Genomic DNA, 21825 nt, shown 5'->3' with positions numbered 1-21825 from the left:
GCCCATTGCCAGGCCACAAATATTTCAACAAGTAGGACTAATAAGTTCTTAAAATTTGTCTGCAACCCGTGACACATAAATTAAAGTGTTTCTGTACTATTAAATTCAGTTACATTTTGAAATCGGCAATCTTCATTAGATTTACAAAACATAGGGCTGATTTTACCAAGAGACTTTTACTCTAGAAAACCCAGTGAATGACGCCTGCTTGTGGCCGAATTCCTGACATTGTTAACATAGGCAAGGTTGTCCTGTTTCCTAGACTGTTACTTGGAAACTTGATCTTCTTTGACAGAAATGGCATTTCTCTTGTCTTATTAGAGAAAATACGCTAAACTACTGGCAATAAACTTTTTTCTGTATAGCATACCAAGAATTACAGGGCAACAGTGCTGGAATGTTGAAAACAGTAGGATTTATAATTGAATGTGTCTGAAAGAACAGCTTGTATTGCTCATGTCACTCAGCTTCTTTCATTCAGTCCTAAACCCATCCTTAAAAAATGAAAAAAAGAAGCTGATTGATTGCTAACTGCACCAACATAGAAAATTCTTTCAGGCTCATTATTGTGGCCTGGAAAATGTGGCCCCTGTAGACAGTTGTATTGTCTGCCATATTCATATTCCTGAAGGGTTTGTTTGTGTATTACATTATTACACAGTTACAGTGCCCTTTTAAAATAAAGGGGTATAAATAGACTAATATATCAGACCAGGGTGTAATTAGGGTAGTATTGTCAGCCTCCTGCTCTTGATTAGACCCAGCAAAATGTTTATAACAAATGGTAACAACATAAAACTTACAGCTTGGTGAATTGACCCTGGTGTAATATTGTTAAAGGCAGGACTAGCATGATGTGAACATAAACTGAATTTATAGCCTTTTTTTATTTTAGAGAGAGTGGCGAGGAGCTTAGAACCCCATCAGGTTTTTATTGCTCTCTGTGCCCACTCTGGGAATATTTGCCCTCTACATCTTACATATGTTCAGACCAAAAGGTAAAAGTAAATCTTCCAATGGGGTTTACCTATAGCTGTGAAATAAAAGGTGAGAAGTAATATAAGAAAAAAGAGGAGTGAAAGAGAGTTAGAATGGGTGGTTAAGAGAAATAAAATGGGTGAAAGAAAGGAAGGAATTGATGGTGGAGTACTTAGTGGAACTGAGTCAGTTATTGATCAGGGTTGGATGAGGTTAGTTGAAGTTCCATTTAGGGAGATGTTTTATAAAGTTAGAATGTTTTTCATTTAGAACCATGTGTAATTTTTGTCTTTTAGAAAAGCTATTCCATTTTCTTCCAAGCCACAGTAATGATGTGCTTGGCATCTTTTAGAATACATTTTGCTATTTTTTTGTAGGTGGGTAGTCAGAATCTCAAGGTTGATATTGGGAAGAGACAACCACGGATCTTGTTTGATCAGGGTTCCTGTGATGGAGGCTAAATACTTTGTCCCAGAACCTGTCAACAATGGGGCAAGACCAGTGTTTATAAATTAATTTGTCTCACAACCTCTAAAGTATCATTTCAAGGGGAAGGATTGACGTGACTTATTCTGACCAGGTACTATCCAGTCTTAGTCTTGTAGCCCAATTCCACAATGGTGGAGTAAAGCATTTAGAATTTAGAAAGAACAAAGCTAAGTTTTCAATGGATTACTCTTCTGCCATAGTTTAAATTGCATAGAAACATGGAGAAGAGTAAGCTGCAGAAAACAAGTGTTTTATGGTTTTTGTTTGTATGCTTTTTGTGTTAGTATAGAACTTTGCTACACAAGACATGATTATATTTTATACTTACCTTTTACCCAAATACTTGCTTACTTGGCTGCAGTTTTACATTTAGTGTTCTGTTTCTGTCCATATTTGCTGGGGACAGTGGGGACAGCAGTGTTTTTGCTCAGCCATGGGGAAAACAACAAATTATTTAAATAGTACCACCAAGTGCTCATTAATATACAGTGCAAATTTGAATACAAATTAACAAGTTATGAACAAGCCATCTGTTGGGCCTCTTGGGAATGTCCTTAATTAAGTAAAACAATCAAATACAATTGTCTATGGTTTCCTGACAAATAAAACCCAATACACTGCTTACACTAACATCATGCCCTCGGTTTCCCTCCATGAAGCTGTTTTAGTACTTGGTATGATATGTGGGCACCTCTGTGACTGTAAACTTAATTTTCCATTTACTAATGCCAAGTTTTTCCACGCAGTCAAAGAGAAGTCAGGGACCACTAGTGCTTATGTGAAGTTCACACACATAGGTCATTGTTATACAAGGGAACACGTATTTCCTTAACATGGAGAGACTGAGCTGGATTTTCCAGCAGATTTTCATTTATTTTCCTATAGTCTGTATCTTACATTTATTACTGCTACAGCACAGCTGGCATACAAATATTAACGTAACTGTATCTGTAGTATCCTCACCTTTGTGATGTAATATTAAATAATAGCACAGGTCTTTTTCTTTTTTTTAAACATTGTATTTTTATTGTTTTTTTCAAAAACTAATTTTTCAGTACAAAACATTGTGTAAATATAAAGGAAAAATAAAAACACTTTTACACAGAAATCTCGACTGTACACCATAGTCGGATACATAGAAAATGAAGACCATCATTTACAGATTGATCAAAAAGCGCCAAAACAGCAAAACATATTGTAATTGCTCCAGTATTATACACATTAGCTATCAAAGAAAACAGAATTCTAGCAAAATTCTCTAGAACCAGGAACAGCAATTCCAACTCCCAGGATTATCATCCAGACCCCTCCGGTACTCATATCATAATCATTTATTAATTTTAAAATTGTATGCATGAAGACTCTTAAGTATTTTGTTCACTGGACTCTCCTGGTCCAGCCAGCATACTCCAATAACCACTGGATTCCTGAAACATTATCCAGGGAGCCCACGTGTCCAGGAACTTTCAGTTTTATTGTAGTACCCTGAAGTCAGATCTTCCATATGTTTTATTTAATTTACTTTACAAATCCATTGGCCTAGGGAAGGTGGCGAACTGGACTGGAGTAGCCTTTTTGTGGCCAATCATTCAGGTGAAGGGGAAGAAAACCCCGGTCATCCGGGATGTGTCTAACCGACATTTCTTGACATACCAGCACAGGTCTTTTTATCTAGCAGCAGCTATAAATATTTCCACATTGTTTCATCATAAAATGTATAATTTCTTTGGTTGTGGTAATACATCCCACAGTAAACTGATTGCTGTGTTTTATTAATTATTCTTGTGGAGATTGAAGTGATAATTATTCTTTACAAACAGTAAATTAGTTTTAAAACAAACTCCCACTAACTTCTGAAGCTGCAGAAAGAAAATAAGAATTTGATTTTCAAAAGTATCCACCTCTTTATATATACAAAAAATACAATATACACCTCCTTTTTTCTATTCTCCAAACTTTGTGTAAAGGAGCTAAGCTTATATAAAAAAAAAAGCCCTAAAAAGTATTAGAATGTTAATTGTTTCCTATTTAATGTACATCACTGTGTAATATGTTGGCGCTATATGAATACTGTTTATTAATAATATTAATTGTTATGTCAGTACAAATTTGGTAATAAAATAAGTTTTTTGAAGTTCAGCTAAACTGAAGGGATATTTACTGCACTGGGAGCTCAGCTTCTAAGGTGATAATTCCCTTGCTAACATGAAGAAGAAAAAACCTATGTTTGTAACAAATATCCAACCTTCTGCTTTTACTTTCATAAGATTGTAAGCTCTTTTGGGTGGGGTCCTCTCCTTCTCCTGTGTCATTGTTTGTTTCTGTTCGTTATTAGCTACCCCTATTTATTGTACAGCGCTGCATAATATGTTGGCACTTTAGAAACACAGTTTAGTAATATTATTCCTAGATTGTAAGCTTGTCTGGGCAGGGTCCCCTCCTCCTCCTGCATCATTGTCTGTATCTGTCTGTTATTTGCTACACCTATTAAATGTACAGCGCTGCATAATATGTGGATGCTACATGAATACAGTTTAATAATAATTATTTAGTAAACTGATATGTAAAAAAAAAAAGGTTTAATTCGGCAAGAAAGTTGGCTAAATTTTTATGATAGTTATCTTGTCTTAAAAATATTCTAACTTTTGGTTTTTGAAATCTTAATTTTTAGGAACCTGACTGGCTTCCAAGATGTCATCTCGAAATTCATACAGAGATGATGCAGAGCGCTACCTTTTCGTAGACAGAAACCCTGTGAGCATGACAGCAACACAAGCTGATTGGACAGCGAAGAAGCTAGTGTGGGTACCCTCTGAAAAACATGGGTTTGAAGCAGCTAGCATCAAGGAAGAGCGCGGTGATGAAGTGGTGGTTGAGCTGGCTGAGAATGGCAAAAGAGTATCCATCAACAAGGATGACATTCAGAAGATGAATCCACCAAAGTTTACCAAGGTTGAGGATATGGCAGAACTGACCTGTTTAAATGAAGCCTCTGTCCTTCACAATCTCAAGGACCGTTATTATTCCGGACTCATCTATGTGAGTAATATCCACAATTATATTTTTATGAATTTTTTTTTGTTTAAGTTAGGCTGTGTACACACGCTCAATTATTTTCAGTGGAAACAATCTTTTCTGATCATTTCCAGCCACAAAAGACTGAAAGAAGTACGAACGAGCACTGTACGTACAGCACTGTTCTGTTCTACAGAGAGGGGAGGGGGGAAAACGAGCGAGCTGCACAACGCTGCTCCTGCCTTCAATTTTTTTGTGGTTGTTTTTCATTTGTCATTCCTGGATCCATCAGCACGGAACCATGAACGACGTTGGGCGATCTTAGTATACATGTCATATTTTTTGCCCATGCATTTGTATAAAAGGGGGATTATCTGACGTGTGTACATAGCGTTAATATCCAGGAACAATACTATTTGCATTGTTTATTTTAGGTTGAAGCGTTTCTGACTCAAAAATATGCATCACTGATCAAAAAACTCTTTCTGACCATTAATACCCCAATATCCTATGGCAGGGCCCAATCAATGCTTCCTACTGTCTTCAAGCAGGGTGACAGGTCTCCTTACTGCTCACTTTGCAATTCTAGTGAAAGAGCATTGATTGTCAGAAGCTCAGAAAGTGAAGTACACAATGCAGGGAGAAGAGAAGTAAACTATACAAAACAGGATCCTCAGTAAAGTAAGAGGGATGGAATATAGGGTCTTTATATTAGGTGATAGCCGGGGATTTAAAATTGACTTGTTTACTCTAACAAAAGCAGTCCATTAACCTAGAAGTTCCTACACCTTAATAGTTTTGCTTCCAATCTATCTGATTGATAGATAGATACATTCCCATACATTCCTATTAGATTACCACTATGCTGGGCTTCTTCAATGGCCAAAAGTAATGTGTTGGGGCAAAAGTAAGCAAGTTTCAGTATTACCAGAAGGTAGGGCAGGTGTACTATATGGTGCCACAGGAATGTGTGGGCACTTCTAGTTGCTTTACAAAACCATCAGCAACTGGTCTGTTCTTGTGATTCTAAGTCAGATTACCTTAATTATTTCTGCTATACTTTCCTGTGTCTGACTTACTCAGTTCGGAGTCTTTGATACTTCAGACCAAAAACAAATTTTTTCAAATACATAGTAAAGAGAGATGTACATACATGCAAATGTTGCCCTTCTTTAAAAGAAGAAAATTTCTTTTATTATTTAGAAAGAACATGATAAATAAAAGAGGTCATAGAAAATCCTCTTTGATCATAAAAAAATATTTTAACCACTTGATATTTATTTAATGTGGTAATGGTTTTCAGACACTGTTTTTATGTGTTGCAGTCAGTAAACGAAAAAAGTAATTTATTCTTCTACTTTAAACAATAAAAAGTCTTCCTCGATTACTTTAAAAGTGTAGCAAGGAGGTAGTTGTGGAAATTATTAGCTTTTTTTGGCCAGTTTATAAAGTATTGGAGGTTTAGACAATGATCATGATTTCATTGGAGCCGTCTAATCAAAGGGATGACAGCATGGTCTGCAGGTCACCTTTGCAAAAGTTCAAATACCCTAATGCATGTCCTGTTCAAGTGAATGAGGTTAACACCATTGGACACAACATTCCTGCACCTTCTAATTTGTACTTTTTATTCATTTACTGCATTTAACAGACCAAAAAATTTTCATAAACTGCGGCAGATGTTTGGTTTAAACAGCATTGAATTCTATACTCTGTAATATCCCATTTGGCAGAAACAATTTTGGCTAGCTAACAGTCCTTCTATTCTTCACAATATTCCTGGAAACACACTTCTAGTCTAGTAATACTTCTAATTTGGCAATACAATTTAAGGAATATTCTATAGTTAGTTTTTTTCCATGCCATGTAGTTTCTTGTATACAGGCTCATATACTAAACCAACTTTGAATAGGTGTACCTAGAAATTAGTAGAAAAAAAAGATGATGTGAGTAAGTTGGCCTTTAGCTTGGCTCGTCCCATACTCCCTCCCATGCGGCTATCTTCCCCACACTTGTCATCCTCACCAGCACCAGCAGTGATAAAAGTCCCAGCGTAGTTCTGTTAAAATGAGCTATACCCTCCTCTACAGTGCATGTGCAAAATCATGACTACACATGTGCAATGAGCACTGGTTTCCCAAACCAACAGGTAACATACAATGTCAGAACTTGGGTATGTCTGCAGCTTTGGACCCCATGCTCAGGCTTCTTAATGATTCCTGGGGTCATGAAGTTGTTTTATGTATATTATGTATTTTTGCACTGCTTTTGGCTATTTTCTTAATTAAAGTAAAAAAGATTTGCAAGCTAGTCTCAGCTTTGCATGCCTAACTTTCTTTCCTTCTCTCTCCCACCATAAGTCAGGGAAGGATAACCTGTGTAAAGTCTAAAGTTGCTACTTGGAGCTTGTTTATGGCTAAGAACAGCACTGAGTACCTAAGCAGTAAATGATCAAACACCAAAATTGGGAATTAAGACACACACTCCAAATATCTAGAAGTTCCAGGTATTTCCCCGCTGTTACAGCAATAGATAAGTAGGTGATACTGAGGAGGACAGCAATTAAATTATTCTGTTGTGTTTCCTTGTAAGGCCAAAATACAAGTTCACCCTAAACGCAATGAATACGTTATCTTATACATCTTTGTAGTATTTATCCCATCCTCAATAATAATGTAAAATGACAAAGGCAGAGACCAGTGTCACTAAAACTGATGTTTATTGATCCTTTCATTTTCTCTACCTTCCACATTCCAGTACAAGGTTTGGTAAACCTGTTTTCTGGTGACCTCATGAAAGTATTGTTTCCTATAGACAGATGGAAGCCTGCCCGGACTTGTACTTCAAGCAGGTGGATTAGCTTTGCTGCTGTCCCTCTGACACTATGGAATGTAATGTGCTCTTTGCGAAAACAGGGTCTCAAATAACACCTGCACTGCAACCCCAGGCCTAAGCTACGAGGCATGCAGTTTACTACATGGTGTAATTTTCTTAGGTCTAAATGAGATTGAAGTACATTTTACCTAAATTAAAATGAAAATCAGTTGAAATGTTGCAGCAAAACACTACAACGTACAGATACAAAGAAACCCACTGTCCAGGTAGCAAGGAAATGTCTTCTTTACACACATATCATCTGGTTTCTGCAGCTCTTCTGCGGGCCCAGTCGCAAGGATGCGTTGCAGTTACCTTTGATGCAATGAAAAATAATGTGTGCCAGTAACACACCATTGCACACCACACCAGTCTCAGTTTTCTTTATTACTTTTGTACAGTGTACAGCACACATTTGAGCAACTTTTTAATATAATTCTAGGTAAGACTCAATTTTACTTTTACTTTTCAATCAAACTTTTTAGTGTCACAGTTTGCATCAATTCACTATGCAGTGTACAGACTACACATCAGGTCCTACCCTTGTTCAGTTCTGTCTCCCTGTCACAAGGCATCAAGTAAGCTCTATTGTGAAGGTGCAGTGGAAAATGACAGCATACAGGCACTAACGGAGACAGGTGTGTGCTCTCGTATCAGATTCCACCAACCTACAATCCTGCTGAGCTATGGCAACCGCAGAATTCTAGGAGTTGTCTGTAAATATCTTTAGGTCAGGTGTGTGAAGGAGAGAGTCTTTCTGAATAATAATTTCATACAGAGATGCAGGAAATATACAAAAGGTGAAAGATGAATTGACCTTGTCTTTTTTTTATTACATACATGTGGAAATGTATCCTAATTTCCAATCCTGCAAGTGTTTTATTTGTTGTTTTTAATACAACTTGTTTATTCATTTTTAAAATGTATTCTCCCAGTCATTGGAGGGAAATGGCGTTGCTGAATTTTTAAAAAAATCTCATTGCCTGTCCTTCTTGACCTCCTGGCTTCTATTTTTGTTGGATCATGACCCATACATATATGCAGATCAGAAGTGTCAAGATTTCCCCTTATTTTCAGGAACCAGAGAAATATACATTCTAGGTTACTGGCAGGGCCCATGCTTAGTCCCCACACTTCCAGTTATTTCTGTGGATGACTGTGGAGTATAAGGTTTTTACAAGCTACCATGCAGCTCTGTTGGCTCTATGGCCCTGATTTAATAAAGCTCTCCAAGGCTGGAGAGGATACACTTTCATCACTGAAGCTGGGTGATCCAGAAAACCTGAAATGAATCTGGTCCAGGATTGAAAACATTTGCTAACAAATGGCAAATTACTTTTAAGAAATCGATTCCAAGTTTGCTGGATCACCCAGGTTCACTGATAAAAGTGATTCCTCTCCAGCCTTGGAGAGCTTTAATAAACCGGGCCTTATGTTGCTGGATTGGAGAATGAGTGGAAGACTGACAGGAAGCTGGTTACTGGCTGCTTGGTTCACACCACCATCTTAAAGCATTGGATATGTTTCTCCTAAGATTGGTTTCATACCAAAATTGAAATAAAGTGTTGAAGTATATTTATTAGGCTCTGAATATAGTTGGTTACTGTAAGTCATATTTTTTCAGGTACGCTGACATTTACTGCAGTTTGGTTTGCTGTTCTCATCTCCCATTTACTCCCAATGACCCTACTTGCCCTCTCTCATTGCCAAGCTTGCATCAGAAGTCTGTACCCCATGGTTAAGTCTCTTATTATACTTTCTTGACTGTTAGGAGAATACAAGGCTCCCCTTGTCTCTGCTAACCCAAACTGTGTTGAGGGTTCCCTGTTAGGTTGTGTTTGCATTTAGCTTTTTGCAGCCGGTATTGTAACTACTAAGTTACCAGCTTTTTGTACCAGTTTGATTTAATGTCTTTACTGCCAAGAGCCATTAATGATGATTTGTATGATGCAGCAAACTCATATAATCACTAAAGAGGATAAAGTGCTGGAGACATGGGGCACATATAATGTCTGCAGAGCAGACCTAAGGCCTAGTACACACAAGCAGATCTGCTGCCAGTTTTGTGCCTGGCTAATGATTAATATTCTCATCAGTAATCAGTTGGCTCAAAATCCCAAAACACTGCTTATACAGTTTATGATAATATATCCTTCCAACCTTTTTTATTTTCTTGGATAGTAAATTATCCTCAATCATTTGTACACAGAAAGCAACTTCATTCATCTTGGGTGACTATTATCTAACGTGTGTACATAGCTTAGTTAGTCTCAAACACAGATTAAAAAATAGAGGTGAAAGGCTATATTTGCAGGGATGCTTGTATTCCCAGAGTTTTTTTATGGCCCACATTGGTCTTAATTTACTCTTATTCTAGCTGTTTATAGATGCTGCAGAATTAACCATTTTATTACTATTATCCAATAGTAGAGGAGCTCACAATCTAATGTCCCTCCCATAGTCATTTGTCATTATTACAGTCTAAGGTCAGTTTGGGGGGGAAGCTAATTAACCTAACTGCAAGTTTTTGGAATGTGGGAAACCAGATTACCTGGAGGAAATCCACGCAAACATGGGGAGAACCTGCAAACTCCATGCAGATAGTGTCCTGGACCAGATTCAGACCTGGAACGCAGTGCTGCAAAGGCCACAGTGCTAACCACTGAGCCTCCGTGCTGCCCAGCTGATTCAGACCTTGGGGAAAGAGGGATGGGCATCAATACACCTGAGTTCCCAAATCTTCACATTTTCAACAAATGAAATCTTGCAAAAATGTTTTGTGAAACAACGTGTCGTCTGTAGTGGGCCTTTTATCAGCAGGATTGATTTCAAAATATAAGAAATATTAAAACCAAACTACATCACCCCCATCTTCCTTTCCCCAGTCCTCCTCTTCTCTCATTGAAACATCCTCCTCTTATCTTTGGTGGTCCTCACTGCTGGACAGGTGATGTATGAACATTGTTCTGTGTAGCGGTACTGTAAACCAAGGCTGGGGGAATATAAAGCTCCCTGGGAGTCCTGGGCTCATGGGAAGTGGTTTTGAGAGGCAGAATGAGGTTGACATGGGGAGTCTGCCATGTAAAGGAGAGAATGGGCTTTTTATTTTAGATGTGCTGGGTAGTTGACTCATTTTTTTTTTAATTCCTGAAGATGAATTTAATCAGACTAAATAATTAGTTACAATAAATTTACTATCAGTAGAAAACAAAAAGTTGAATATACCTGTAATTAAAAATATTTATAAATTACTAAGAATGCTTGACAATTTAGGGAATAGCTATAAAAGCTATACTAAAGCCTGGTATGTGGTCTCTGTTTTCACAAATTACAATGTCTTTTCTTACTTGCTGGTTACACTTTTTTAAATTTTCGAAAAAGTATAAAAATACAAGTCACAATAATATATTCAGGTGAAGAGTCCTTTGACTAATAATATCTTTTAATTATAAGGTTCAGACTTTGATCTGTAGCCAAACCTTCTGGCTGCTGTCCAGGAGGTAACAGACAAAGAATGTTTAAAGTCGACTAATGACTTCCAATACATGTGCAACCTCTATAAAAACATGTAGTGACAATAAAAAGGTCCACATAACAATACTGGTTATGTGATGAAACTTGAATCTTCTACTTTTTCATTAAACACATATGAAAGTTTTCAGCTGTGTCATCTAAAGAACCTGATTCAGAGATATAAGAGGTGGGGAGTAACCACAATAAATTTTATATAAAAATAGCACCCAGTTTGTTCTTTTATATATTAAATATAATAAAAAGGTAAATACAATTGTTTTATTTCAGACAATCTGGTTGTCCGAAAGCAGATCTAATCATTACCTTGTTATTCTGCCATAAAGGTCCATAATCAGGCCCCTTCTGTTATATGGTAACAATGGCAATAGGTTGGCTTTTGTTCCGCTGAGTCCAAGATCTGCTCACTTCTGCTGCACCAACTCCAACCAAAATATTTATTTAATTTTAGAGGATTAGATTCATTATCAGCATTTTATGGCAACCGGTGACCACATTAGACAGATCTCCTTTTCTCTCCTGTTAGGACAGCCAAGGCTGGAGAGGATACACTGTCATCGGTGAAGCTGGGTGATCCAGCAAACCTGGAATGGATTTCTTCAAAATCATTTGCTAGCAAATGTTTTGATTTCTGGACCAGATCTATTCCAGGTTTGCTGGATCACCCAGCTTCACTGATGAAAGTGTATCTTCTCTAGCTTTGTAGAGCTTTAATAAATCAGACCCCTTGTCTCAGAGGAAGCCACCCATTAGCCCCTATGCTGCCATCTTTATACATTTTTGTAGCAATGATTGTGGCAGAGTTTTATAACCTATTGTAAACAATTTCAGTAATCTAAATTTTTGATTGCATGATTTTGTTGAGTAGGGTTGAGATTTTCTTTTACATGCAGTACACACATACTATTTATACACACTAGCCATAACTTCCTGTGGGGAGTTCAGGTGTAAACCCACAATACTGACCTGTCCCCCACATCACAGGGCACCGCTCTTTTCTTCCTGAAGACAATCTTTGGCCATCTTGAATGGCCAGGCTGGAATGACGTAACTCCTACGCAAAAGCATGCAAGTTCATTCATTCCCAACATGTGCTGGGATAGCAGCAATCGTTCAGTTTTTGATAGATACCCTAAGCGATCAGGCAGGTAAGTGGGATTGTTGCAGACGTGACATTGCTTTTCCATTTCTGTATTAATGACCTGCCTGGTCATGAATTTTTAAAAGCAAAACTTTAGTTCCGCTTTAATAGTCTACATCCTATTTGCCTTTGGAATTCAGGACATACCACAATGAGCATAAAACAATTACAAGAACTAAACAAAAATGCCTGCCACGGCTTAAACTTCTTGCAATAGTTGCAGTTACATTAGTTTAAATAGATCTCTTGAGGCAAACATTTGAAGAATGTGTTAAATAAACTTAAGACTCACTTGGAGTTTGTGAACCATGAGTACAATTATAGCATTAAAGGGAAAACAGTCAAACAATCTTATGGTTTTCCTATTTTATAAATGACAAAACCACCATGGCGTAGAAGGAATGTATATCAAAATGGTTTTGTGTAGTTTTGCCAGCAGCTCACATGAATGTAATTTTAAGCTGTTGAACAAATATGAACATAATTCACTGAACCACATACATTATTACAGTGAATGGCAAGCCAAAAGTTGTTTTTTTTTGTTTTTTTTTTGTAGAACCATAGCCTCCAATCTAATATATGCTGCATCAGTTTACGATATAGGTGTATCTAAAAGTCCCACAAATACTTGTTAATTCTGCCAGTGAAGTCTAGCTAGTGCAATTTAATTTGATGGCGTGGTAATAATGCTGCACTTGCTCCTAAACTGAGAGCCAATTTGTCACTCTTGTGTAGGCTGTTCCTGAAATGCAGAGGTGTATCAGCACCTGGCAAAGTGGATTTAGCCTATTAGCCCAGGATAAATACTACTTCCCTATAAATCATCCCTACAAGGTAATGCCTGATCTGTGATGTGTATATTTGGCAGTATTCAGTCTCGCACTTTGTCACATAATAAAGTCTACACAAATACTGACCATGTGTATAGAAACATTTGGACATTCAGCAGTGTGCTGGGGAAGGATTTCACTTTATGGTGCCTGCTATTCAGTGCCACTCATAGTTTATTTGCTTGAACCAATACAGATGTACTACAAGAAAAAAAAAGGATGTGTTACACCCAATGACTATTTATATAGTCGGTCTGTTTCACATCAACTTCTCTGACTGGCAGAATGGAAAATTCCTGTTTTGTTGGCTGGATAACTAAATCTAAGAACAAACACTAAGTTTCAGTTCAGCAGTCCATAGCATTAGGGCATTGTCAGCAAGTATAGAAAATACCTGTTGGTCTTACCAGAATATCAATTCTGTTTGACCAGAACAGAGAACATTACACAATATTATCTTTATTTTGGTTCTTGGAAATCTCCCTGTCAGCAATTGGAGATGATCAAAGGCAGGCATGGTTGTAGTCCAGGCTAGGTGATCGACATCATGGCTCCCTGTATTGATTGGAGAAATGAGTGGCGCCACTCTATGGACAGGAAGGGTTTATTCTCAGTGACAATATATTAAAAATGGCTTAAAAATAAAAAAAAGTCAGCCTCCAAAACGCAGAAAGGTGCAATATATATATATATATATATATATATATATTTGTAAGTACAATTTCTTTGAGCTCACTGACCAGTCATCAGCGCATTATTTGTTCTTCTCAGTCCCAGTTTGATAATTCAGCCCTTTATGGCCGTAATGAATAAGCTATAATAACAATTAAAGCATGCTAATGCAGTCTCTCAAGCTGTAGTATTACATGTGATATTGCTTGTTAACGTACTTGATTAACTGGGACCTTCAGGGCTGGTTTACACGGTTGGTTGATTTGTGACATGGTTACTTCTTACCAGCTGGCCAGTTTCAGCCTCTTAGCATCTGAAGGCATTTGTAGGTGGTTGTTCAAAACAAATGGCAGGCAGCTACAGGCTAATATAAAATTCCTAAAAAATGTATAGAAAGGTGTATAGAAAGAGGAAACACACCATTTGTTGGTACCTCTTCCTCACAAGCACTTTGAAATCAAGCTTAAAACACTGAGTAACCATTTTAAAAAGTTTCCATTTAAGTTTTGAATCATTTTAGGAATACTGATCATAAGGCGTATAATGTACAGCGCTGCGTAATAGGTTGGCATTACATAAATTCTGTTTTTTAATAATAATAAAAATAATAATATTAAATAGACACTACACAATTCATCATTTTGCAACAACTGCAAAACACCAATACAAAAACCCATTTCTACCTCTTTCACTATAATGAGGGGGCTTGGCAGTTTATTGGCATTTTTGTGCAATCCAGTGCTACAAAATCCAGTTCTAAACTGCTGAAAAGCCATCCATGGAAGCAATGAAAAAGTAATTTGTGATTTAGATAAATTTATAAGTAAAATAAGTAAGTTGTGAGCCACCACGTGCATGTTGTATTTTACAGCAGCAATAACTGTAAATCCAACACTGTGCACATAAATGAAATTCAAACATACATTTTTAATACAACACCAATGATTTTTATTCAGTAAGGATGCAGATTGTCCCATTATTTTAGTATTGTTACTACAATACTCTAATATTTATTTACTTTAGGAATCGCAAGATATAAAAATGTAAAACGGTGCTGTGTAATATGTTGGTGCTATATAAATCTCATTTAATAATAATCCACATGGCTTAAATAGAAATAAAACCATAAATGTGTATTGTTGCTTGTGCAGACAATAGTCTTTAAGCCTTTAAACTCTCCCAGTAAAACAAAACTGATCAGAATTGCTGAGCATCGTTGTCTCTAATTAACGGGCAAACAAGAACTGACTATAGAGGCCTGTAATTGTAGGAGTCATTCCCCTACCATAGTCTTTAGGAGAATCGGGAGGAGAAGGTGTGGTCACTTGGCTGCAGTGTCAGGAAATAGATCTCAGTTCTCTTCCTTTCCTGATTTATTTTTATAGTTCACATTCTACGGCCCTTTATTACTCACAGGTTAAAAATAATTACGTTGGTGTTTCTTCCTCTAACAAAAAAGTTATTTCTGCGTAAAAGGAGCGAGTTTACCGCAGGGTGCTCCTACAGCAGAGTTAACAGAGTTAATTCCAACTCTTTCATTGATTCATCTGCTGTGCACACAATGTTATTCTTCCCATTATTACATGATTTCATTTCTATTATTGGCAGACGTCTTTATTGCTGTCATTTAGAATGTTGTCATTTTTTTACTTTTAATGCGCAGCTTGTCTCTAACTGAATCTCTAACATACGGCCATGCCGTATGGAGCATAATGCCAAGTTTTAGCATATTTGGCAAGCCGAAGAAAACATGAGCTTCTGATACACTATGCAGGCAAATGGGTAGGATGTGAATGTACAGTGATTCTGGAAACTTTAGAACAGTCAAACTGGCAAATATTATAAAAGACTTATAAAAGATTATATATGACTAATACATAGAACCATTCTGAGCAATTATTTTGTGTTAGTATAAGTGTCTAAATTCACAAAAAGATTAATTTCTTATTAAGGCTCAGTCATGCATTAAAGAATAGGTACATCTTGGAAGATGTCCAAAATGCACACCTCATCACATAGATATGGAACATTGGTTAGAGTGGCTACATCTAAAAGTTGTGTCATACCAGCTAATGGTGTTTTGTTTCACCTAAATGATGAAATCTTGATATCTGCTTAAGGAGATCCAATAATATTATGTACAGCCCTAATACATACTAATAGATAAGTGATATCAAGTCATTTGAAGAAAAAATATACAGTGGGTATGTGAATCATTTTTACATCATTTTTCCTTCTCCCCTCTTTTTCTACGTAACCCTCTGTGCACAGTCAGATAGAAAGTTATCAGCTCCCTAGATTTATAATAAAACCAACAAGGATTTTCTACACTTATCAAAAAAAAAAACTCTTTAGTGTAGTTAGCAGATCAATATTGAGCAAGTGGGGTTTTATATAGGAATATATAAAAAGTACCCCAAAAAGTCCAGAATATCAGCGTAACTGGTCATTGGAAGTGTTCCTTTCTGCTTCTACATGAGCTGTTCTCTCTCGGGTGGTCTAGTGGAGGTAAGTAGGCTCGGGCAAGTAACTACTGATTATCAATATTAGTTGCGCTATAATTTCCCCCAAAAAATACAATGATCTGTTTGAATGTAATACTAATATTTCTGTTTTTTTTTATTTACCTTCAGACATATTCAGGTCTCTTCTGTGTAGTGATCAACCCCTACAAAAATCTGCCAATATACACAGAACAAATAGTGGAAATGTACAGAGGGAAGAAACGTCATGAAATGCCTCCACATATATACGCCATATCAGAAACAGCCTATCGCAGTATGCTTCAAGGTGAGACAAGATGTGTCATGTGACAGAAAATGCACACAACTGCTTTGTGCACACTAATAAAACTGATACAAAAATTTTTATATAACCAATGGAAAGGCTGCTACAAAAGTCAACCCTTATTCACACAGATGGTTGATGTGTGCTGTGGTTAATGTTTTGCCAAAGACAGTGATGACAAACAGCTTAAAGACATTGATAAAACACTTGAAAACTGCAGTTTACCAGCATTGCAGTTGTCATGCACAGGACCTAGAGGGGTGTAAGAAGTGAAAAAATACCATATTTTGTACTTCCTTACAAACACATGTCACCCACCATAGGATGATACCTGGTGCATTTCAAAATTGCACCATAACTGCAGTGTCTGCAAATACCTTCTGAAATAAAGCCTCTTCAACTGCTCTCATTTAAAACATAATGAGTGGCCTTTGTGGTTGATTGTTTTTTGAGAAGTGAACTGCAGTTTTGCAACTTGTACAAAACCATCTGTATGAACAAGTGCTTAGAACAATGGAAAAACAAGTATGGCCTCCATGGTGGGTTGGCTTTTGTTACATATCAGAGCCCACTTACCTTTTAATGTGTCCTCCTCGAGCAGTGCAACATCCACAGCCCCAACATCAGTGTCTTGCAGGTCTGCCAGTGATGCATTCACATGTATTTTGGAATCACACTGTCCTGACTCCTACCTCTATTCTATGCATTTTACAAAAGCCAGGAATAAGCCAGGAGTGTGCATTGTATTGTGCAGGTTCCAGATACACAGAACCAGATTTGCTGGGAGTTTTTTTGTCAGAAGAAAAAAACACTCTCCTAACTTTTTTTTTAATACATACTTTAGTTCTACTTTAATCTCAACCTATAATCAGTGTTCTTTACTGTAAAATGTGAAATAGTGTTCCCTAGGAACTGGTTCTAGTGCATACAGTTATTGTACATATTGTTTCAAAAAAGTGTTTGGATAAAGAGCAGAATATAAAATTAAAATGAACTTTAGGTCAAACCTGTTCTCTTCTTAAATGCTGTTTTAATGAATTCTGTCACTTTCACTTGCCCCTTTCTTGATTCTCTGTGTGACAAAGCAGAATTTTGAGTTAAGAAGGGTGTTTCCTTGCTTATTAATATCACAGCACAATTAATTTTAAGGCTTTTTATGTTTAAGCACGTCTGCAGACATGCGGGATTATGCACAGCTCTATGCATATAGGTTTCTTTTTTTGGTTGACAAATGATTTGTCAGTCTCATGATTTCCACCCCTCTTCCATACTTCACAAAAAGGAAGTTCCCACCCCTAATATTTGGCTCAACTTTTCAGATTTCCCTGTTACTTCTCATTTCCAGCCATGGGGAAGTCTTTATCTCATTTTAAGAGTCTGGTCACCATCATCTATATCAATCATAAAGGCGTTGACTATGTTATGCTGCTAATTATAGTGTCTCTTGTAAAAATACATGTAAATACACTTATACATTTTGACATATAGTGTAATGTGTTTCGATATGTTATTATGTTTGTAATGAACCTTTTGTCTTGTTTTTTTACGTTTAGATCGTGAGGATCAGTCCATCCTTTGCACGTGAGTAGCAGTTTTTTCTAGTTCTGGACTTCAGTGTTAGATGAAAATGATTAGAAAGGAAAAATAAGAAATGATGATTTAAACATTTTCTCTTTTCTTAGGTAGTGACACAAACAGCTGTAAAAACTTCACAATAGGTCTAATCCTTCTCTATGCCGAATGAAAAAAAAACCATTGTCTTATATACACTGCCATTAAAAAACATTGACCTGGAGGATTCTCCATTAGATAATGTTCGGTGCATTCACACAGCTAACCAACACATCCTTATTAATAATATTTTAATGCTGGCAGCTTTAAATATTACTGAAGGCTGGAACTTAGGCTACGTACACACATCAGAGGATTTTCGTCTCATAATCTTCTCAGGGCTGTCCTCATGTCACTCACATATATAAAGTAAATTAAATGAAATTAGGTACACTCTGTTGCCCAATATTCTTTATTTTGTAGCTTCTAATGTGCTTTTTTCTAGCACCGCAGGAACCAAAATATATTTATTATTTTACTTTTAGTGCGGTTAGTGAGCATCTGCTGAAAACCTCCTCTCACTCACTGGAAACATATATATATATATATAGCTAAGGTCATGGGTCAGGGACTATTGTTGGCCAGACATTTGCCTGCGTTGTGATGATCTCTCTGGCAAATAAAAAAACCACTCTACACATTTGCCTTAAAAGTCAATAGAAGCAATGTGTGCACACAGATCCGGCAGTACCACAATCAACATTAAAAAAACAGCACTCTATGATGCAGTTTAAAACATTTTATGTTTTTCTAAGCATTAAATATTTTTTACCTGTTTAATACATTTTTTTGTTAAATACAGTCCAACTCATCAAGCTAAACTCTTTATTGTAACCTTCCTTGGTAATTGTGAGAACAGCAGATATTAAATCTATCTTTATATTTGCAGTGGGGAGTCAGGGGCTGGAAAAACTGAAAACACCAAGAAAGTCATCCAGTACCTGGCTCATGTAGCCTCATCACATAAAAGTCGTAAGGAAAACACAGCTCCGGTAAGTATCTGTACAGCCTGCTAATGGCAGACTCTGCTGTTGTCACTTACAGTACAAAATAGTGCGTATAATTCCCCACAGGCTAGTTAAAAACTATTTCAAGTTTATATATCTAGTAACAGGTATTGTTTCCTCTGATGGATTTTGAATAGAAAGAAAAGATAATTGCATCAAGCACTTCCAATTCATCATTAACCTCCCCAGCGGTAACCCCGAGTCACACTCTGGGTAGCTAAAACAATGAAAAACGATGATAAATATTACGTTACTTCATAATTCCTGTCCTCTCGCATCCTCTGGCCGGCGTTCTCTGCACCTAATGAGCCACCCCGGAGTTCCCGGTGACGTTGGTGCGTGTGGTTGTTGCGTTGGGGGAGCGGCGGGAATTTAAAATTATTTTGTTTTGCATTTTTTTTGTATTGAATGCAATACAGTGGTTTTACTGTATATGTCTAAAAGCAGTACAATGTCTTTCATGAAAATGTATTTTAGAGTATAATAAAATAGTATGAGTATAATAAAGTTTGAAACACAAAATCATAAAGTCAAAATATTAAATTAAAAAAAATATTTAATTTATTATTTTGACATAATTTTGTCTTAAACTTTGTCTCAAACTTTATTATGCTCATACTATTATATTATACTGTAAAATAAATTTTCATGAAAAACAATGTACCGCTCTTAGACATAAAAAAACGGAAAGAAATTAAGCGCTAGTGAGGTTAATTGTAATTGTAACCTTTGAGCTGGGGATCATAGGAATGCCAACTGGAAGATTAATCCATAAGGTTTGGTATAAGCACCCGCTCTTTCATGGTCTTAAAAACCTTTTGGCCAAGCATGCTTAGATTTTACAAGTGTCATTAGGCAATTAGCATGAAAGTATTGGATGTATGACCTAAATATTCCATCAGTGATTAATATAACAATATGTTAAAGTTTCAAAGCTGCTGGTCTGGTTGTTGGGTATATTTGTACATATGCCCATAATGTAGAAGCTGTGAAAGAGGGAAACTTGGTGGATTGTTTTTTGTTCAACCTCATTAACAGTATTTTGATAATTTGATTAAATTTGAGTTTTGATAGATAATTAGCTAAGCCTAAAAATATGGCCACAATACAAATCAATTTCAACTGAACATCTATTTTACACTTGGGTACGGGATAATTTGGGTACTTCTCTGAATTTGCATTAATTCCTTTACAGACAAGCATTGTCCTTCAGTAGCTGGCTATATTAGCCTCCCCTGTGCCTGTGCTGCCCCATCCATTCACATATTGAGCCTGCTTTACAGAGGATACCTTTCATCAGTGAACCTGGGTGATCCAACAAATCTGGAATGGATCCGGTCTAGGATTGAAAACATTCGCTAACAATACTCACTGATGAAAGTGTATCCTCTCCAGCCTTGGGGAGCTTTAATAAATCAGGGCTAATGTGTGAACCTCCATGCCTTCAAATGTATATCAGCTGACAAATACTGATAAATACAATGACAAATAATTTGTCTGCAGCAAACATTTTACAGGCTAGGTAGCCAAACATAATGGTCGTTAAATCCAACTCTAGCCAAAACATTGTACTTCTTTTGGATAGGGCAGGTTATTAGTTTCTGTCTGGTTGTTATTGCTATCTGTGCCCCTATTAGTGAGATTACCCTCTTTACCTGCCAAGATAGGAAGTTAATCCACTAGTTTTGTGGCTCCAATGAGAACACAAACAACAACATATTTTAGTAGTGCAAAGAAGGGTTTGAACTCTTTATAGTCACAGACAAAAATAATAACCTGACATGAAATTGCAAATCTCAGAAAAGAATAAAAGAACCCCAGCTCAATTCCCACAAAACTAGTGGATACCCAAAAAGTCTCCAATAAGCCAGAAATTGAGGCAGATTGATGAACGACTAAATGGGAAGCAATGAGGAACTTTACAATGGAGAAGAGCACAGCAGGGAACGATCAGGAAAGATGATTTCCAGTTACAGAAATCTGATGTCGGTTTGAAGTTGGTACAGGGCTTAACAATAAACATAACCACAGTGAGACACATATTTGAACGGAAGCCCTAACCTCACAGTATGTAGTTTCCAGAAATAGGAACCACGATGAGAATGCCTCTGTGCCACTGCACACACCAAACCGAAAAGAAAAATAGCGGCATAATAACCGCCATAATAACTTGAGCTCAACTCAGCAATTTTTCCTCTTTCCCCCTCTGACTTGGCTGGAGGTATGCATTTATTAAGTTCTCATTTAAGCATCAGTCCACCCAAAACTAGGCATTTGGGAGTTGTTAGAGTACTGAATATCCACTGGTTTGGCTTATGTTGTGAGATCTCTATACTATATAGCTGGCTGTGTTCCTCCTGTATTGGTGTTTTACTCCTATTACCTTGTATAAAATAATTGTGGTATCCAACAGAGGAGATCCAACAGGGGGTAACATAAACCAGACAAGTGGGCGATCTGTTTGGATGGTGGAATGATACTGTAAGGGGTCTTTTTTATCAATGTCAATCAATTTTATCCCAGGATTTACATATTTTCCACCAATGATTTATCTAAAAATAAAAAACGTATGAATATCGGGTGCATGGTATATGAATCTTAGTAGATTCGTGGATCCCAATGGTTATGAACATTTTGAAAACAGTAGCAGTATTACACCATACATTGTAACGTAATTTAACTGGAATAAATGTATAATCTTTATGTTGATCCAGTAAAAGGTATACCAGCCTGTATAGAATCCAGTTTCCCCTGGGAACAGTCCCGCCACTGGAACTGCAGACAGCAAAAAATGAAAACATCTGAGGTGTAAACAGTAATTATATTTTTTTTACAAAGTCTGCACGTGTTACAGTGAGATCACACATGTTGCATGAGATTTGTAATGGAA

At 36.8% G+C, this 21825-nt stretch overlaps 1 protein-coding gene across 8 annotated transcripts in view; it reads left to right on the top strand.

Annotated features, from left to right (window-relative positions):
* The window catches only part of LOC140340396 (myosin-10-like), a 132080-nt gene that overhangs the window by 58395 nt on the left and 51860 nt on the right, over positions 1-21825 (top strand). For all 8 annotated transcript variants that reach the window (XM_072425560.1, XM_072425566.1, XM_072425564.1 and 5 more), the window contains exons 2-5: positions 4139-4506; positions 16164-16320; positions 17871-17898; positions 18818-18920. In XM_072425560.1, coding sequence (XP_072281661.1) covers positions 4159-4506; positions 16164-16320; positions 17871-17898; positions 18818-18920 — 636 coding nt within the window. In that variant the 5' untranslated portion in view covers positions 4139-4158. The remainder of the gene's footprint in view (positions 1-4138; positions 4507-16163; positions 16321-17870; positions 17899-18817; positions 18921-21825) is intronic.

Source organism: Pyxicephalus adspersus, chromosome 11 (assembly GCF_032062135.1).
Source record: "Pyxicephalus adspersus chromosome 11, UCB_Pads_2.0, whole genome shotgun sequence".
Taxonomy (NCBI): Eukaryota; Metazoa; Chordata; class Amphibia; order Anura; family Pyxicephalidae; genus Pyxicephalus; species Pyxicephalus adspersus.
The sequence above is the reverse complement of the archived record's forward strand: the minus strand, read 5'-3'. Positions and strand labels throughout refer to the sequence as shown.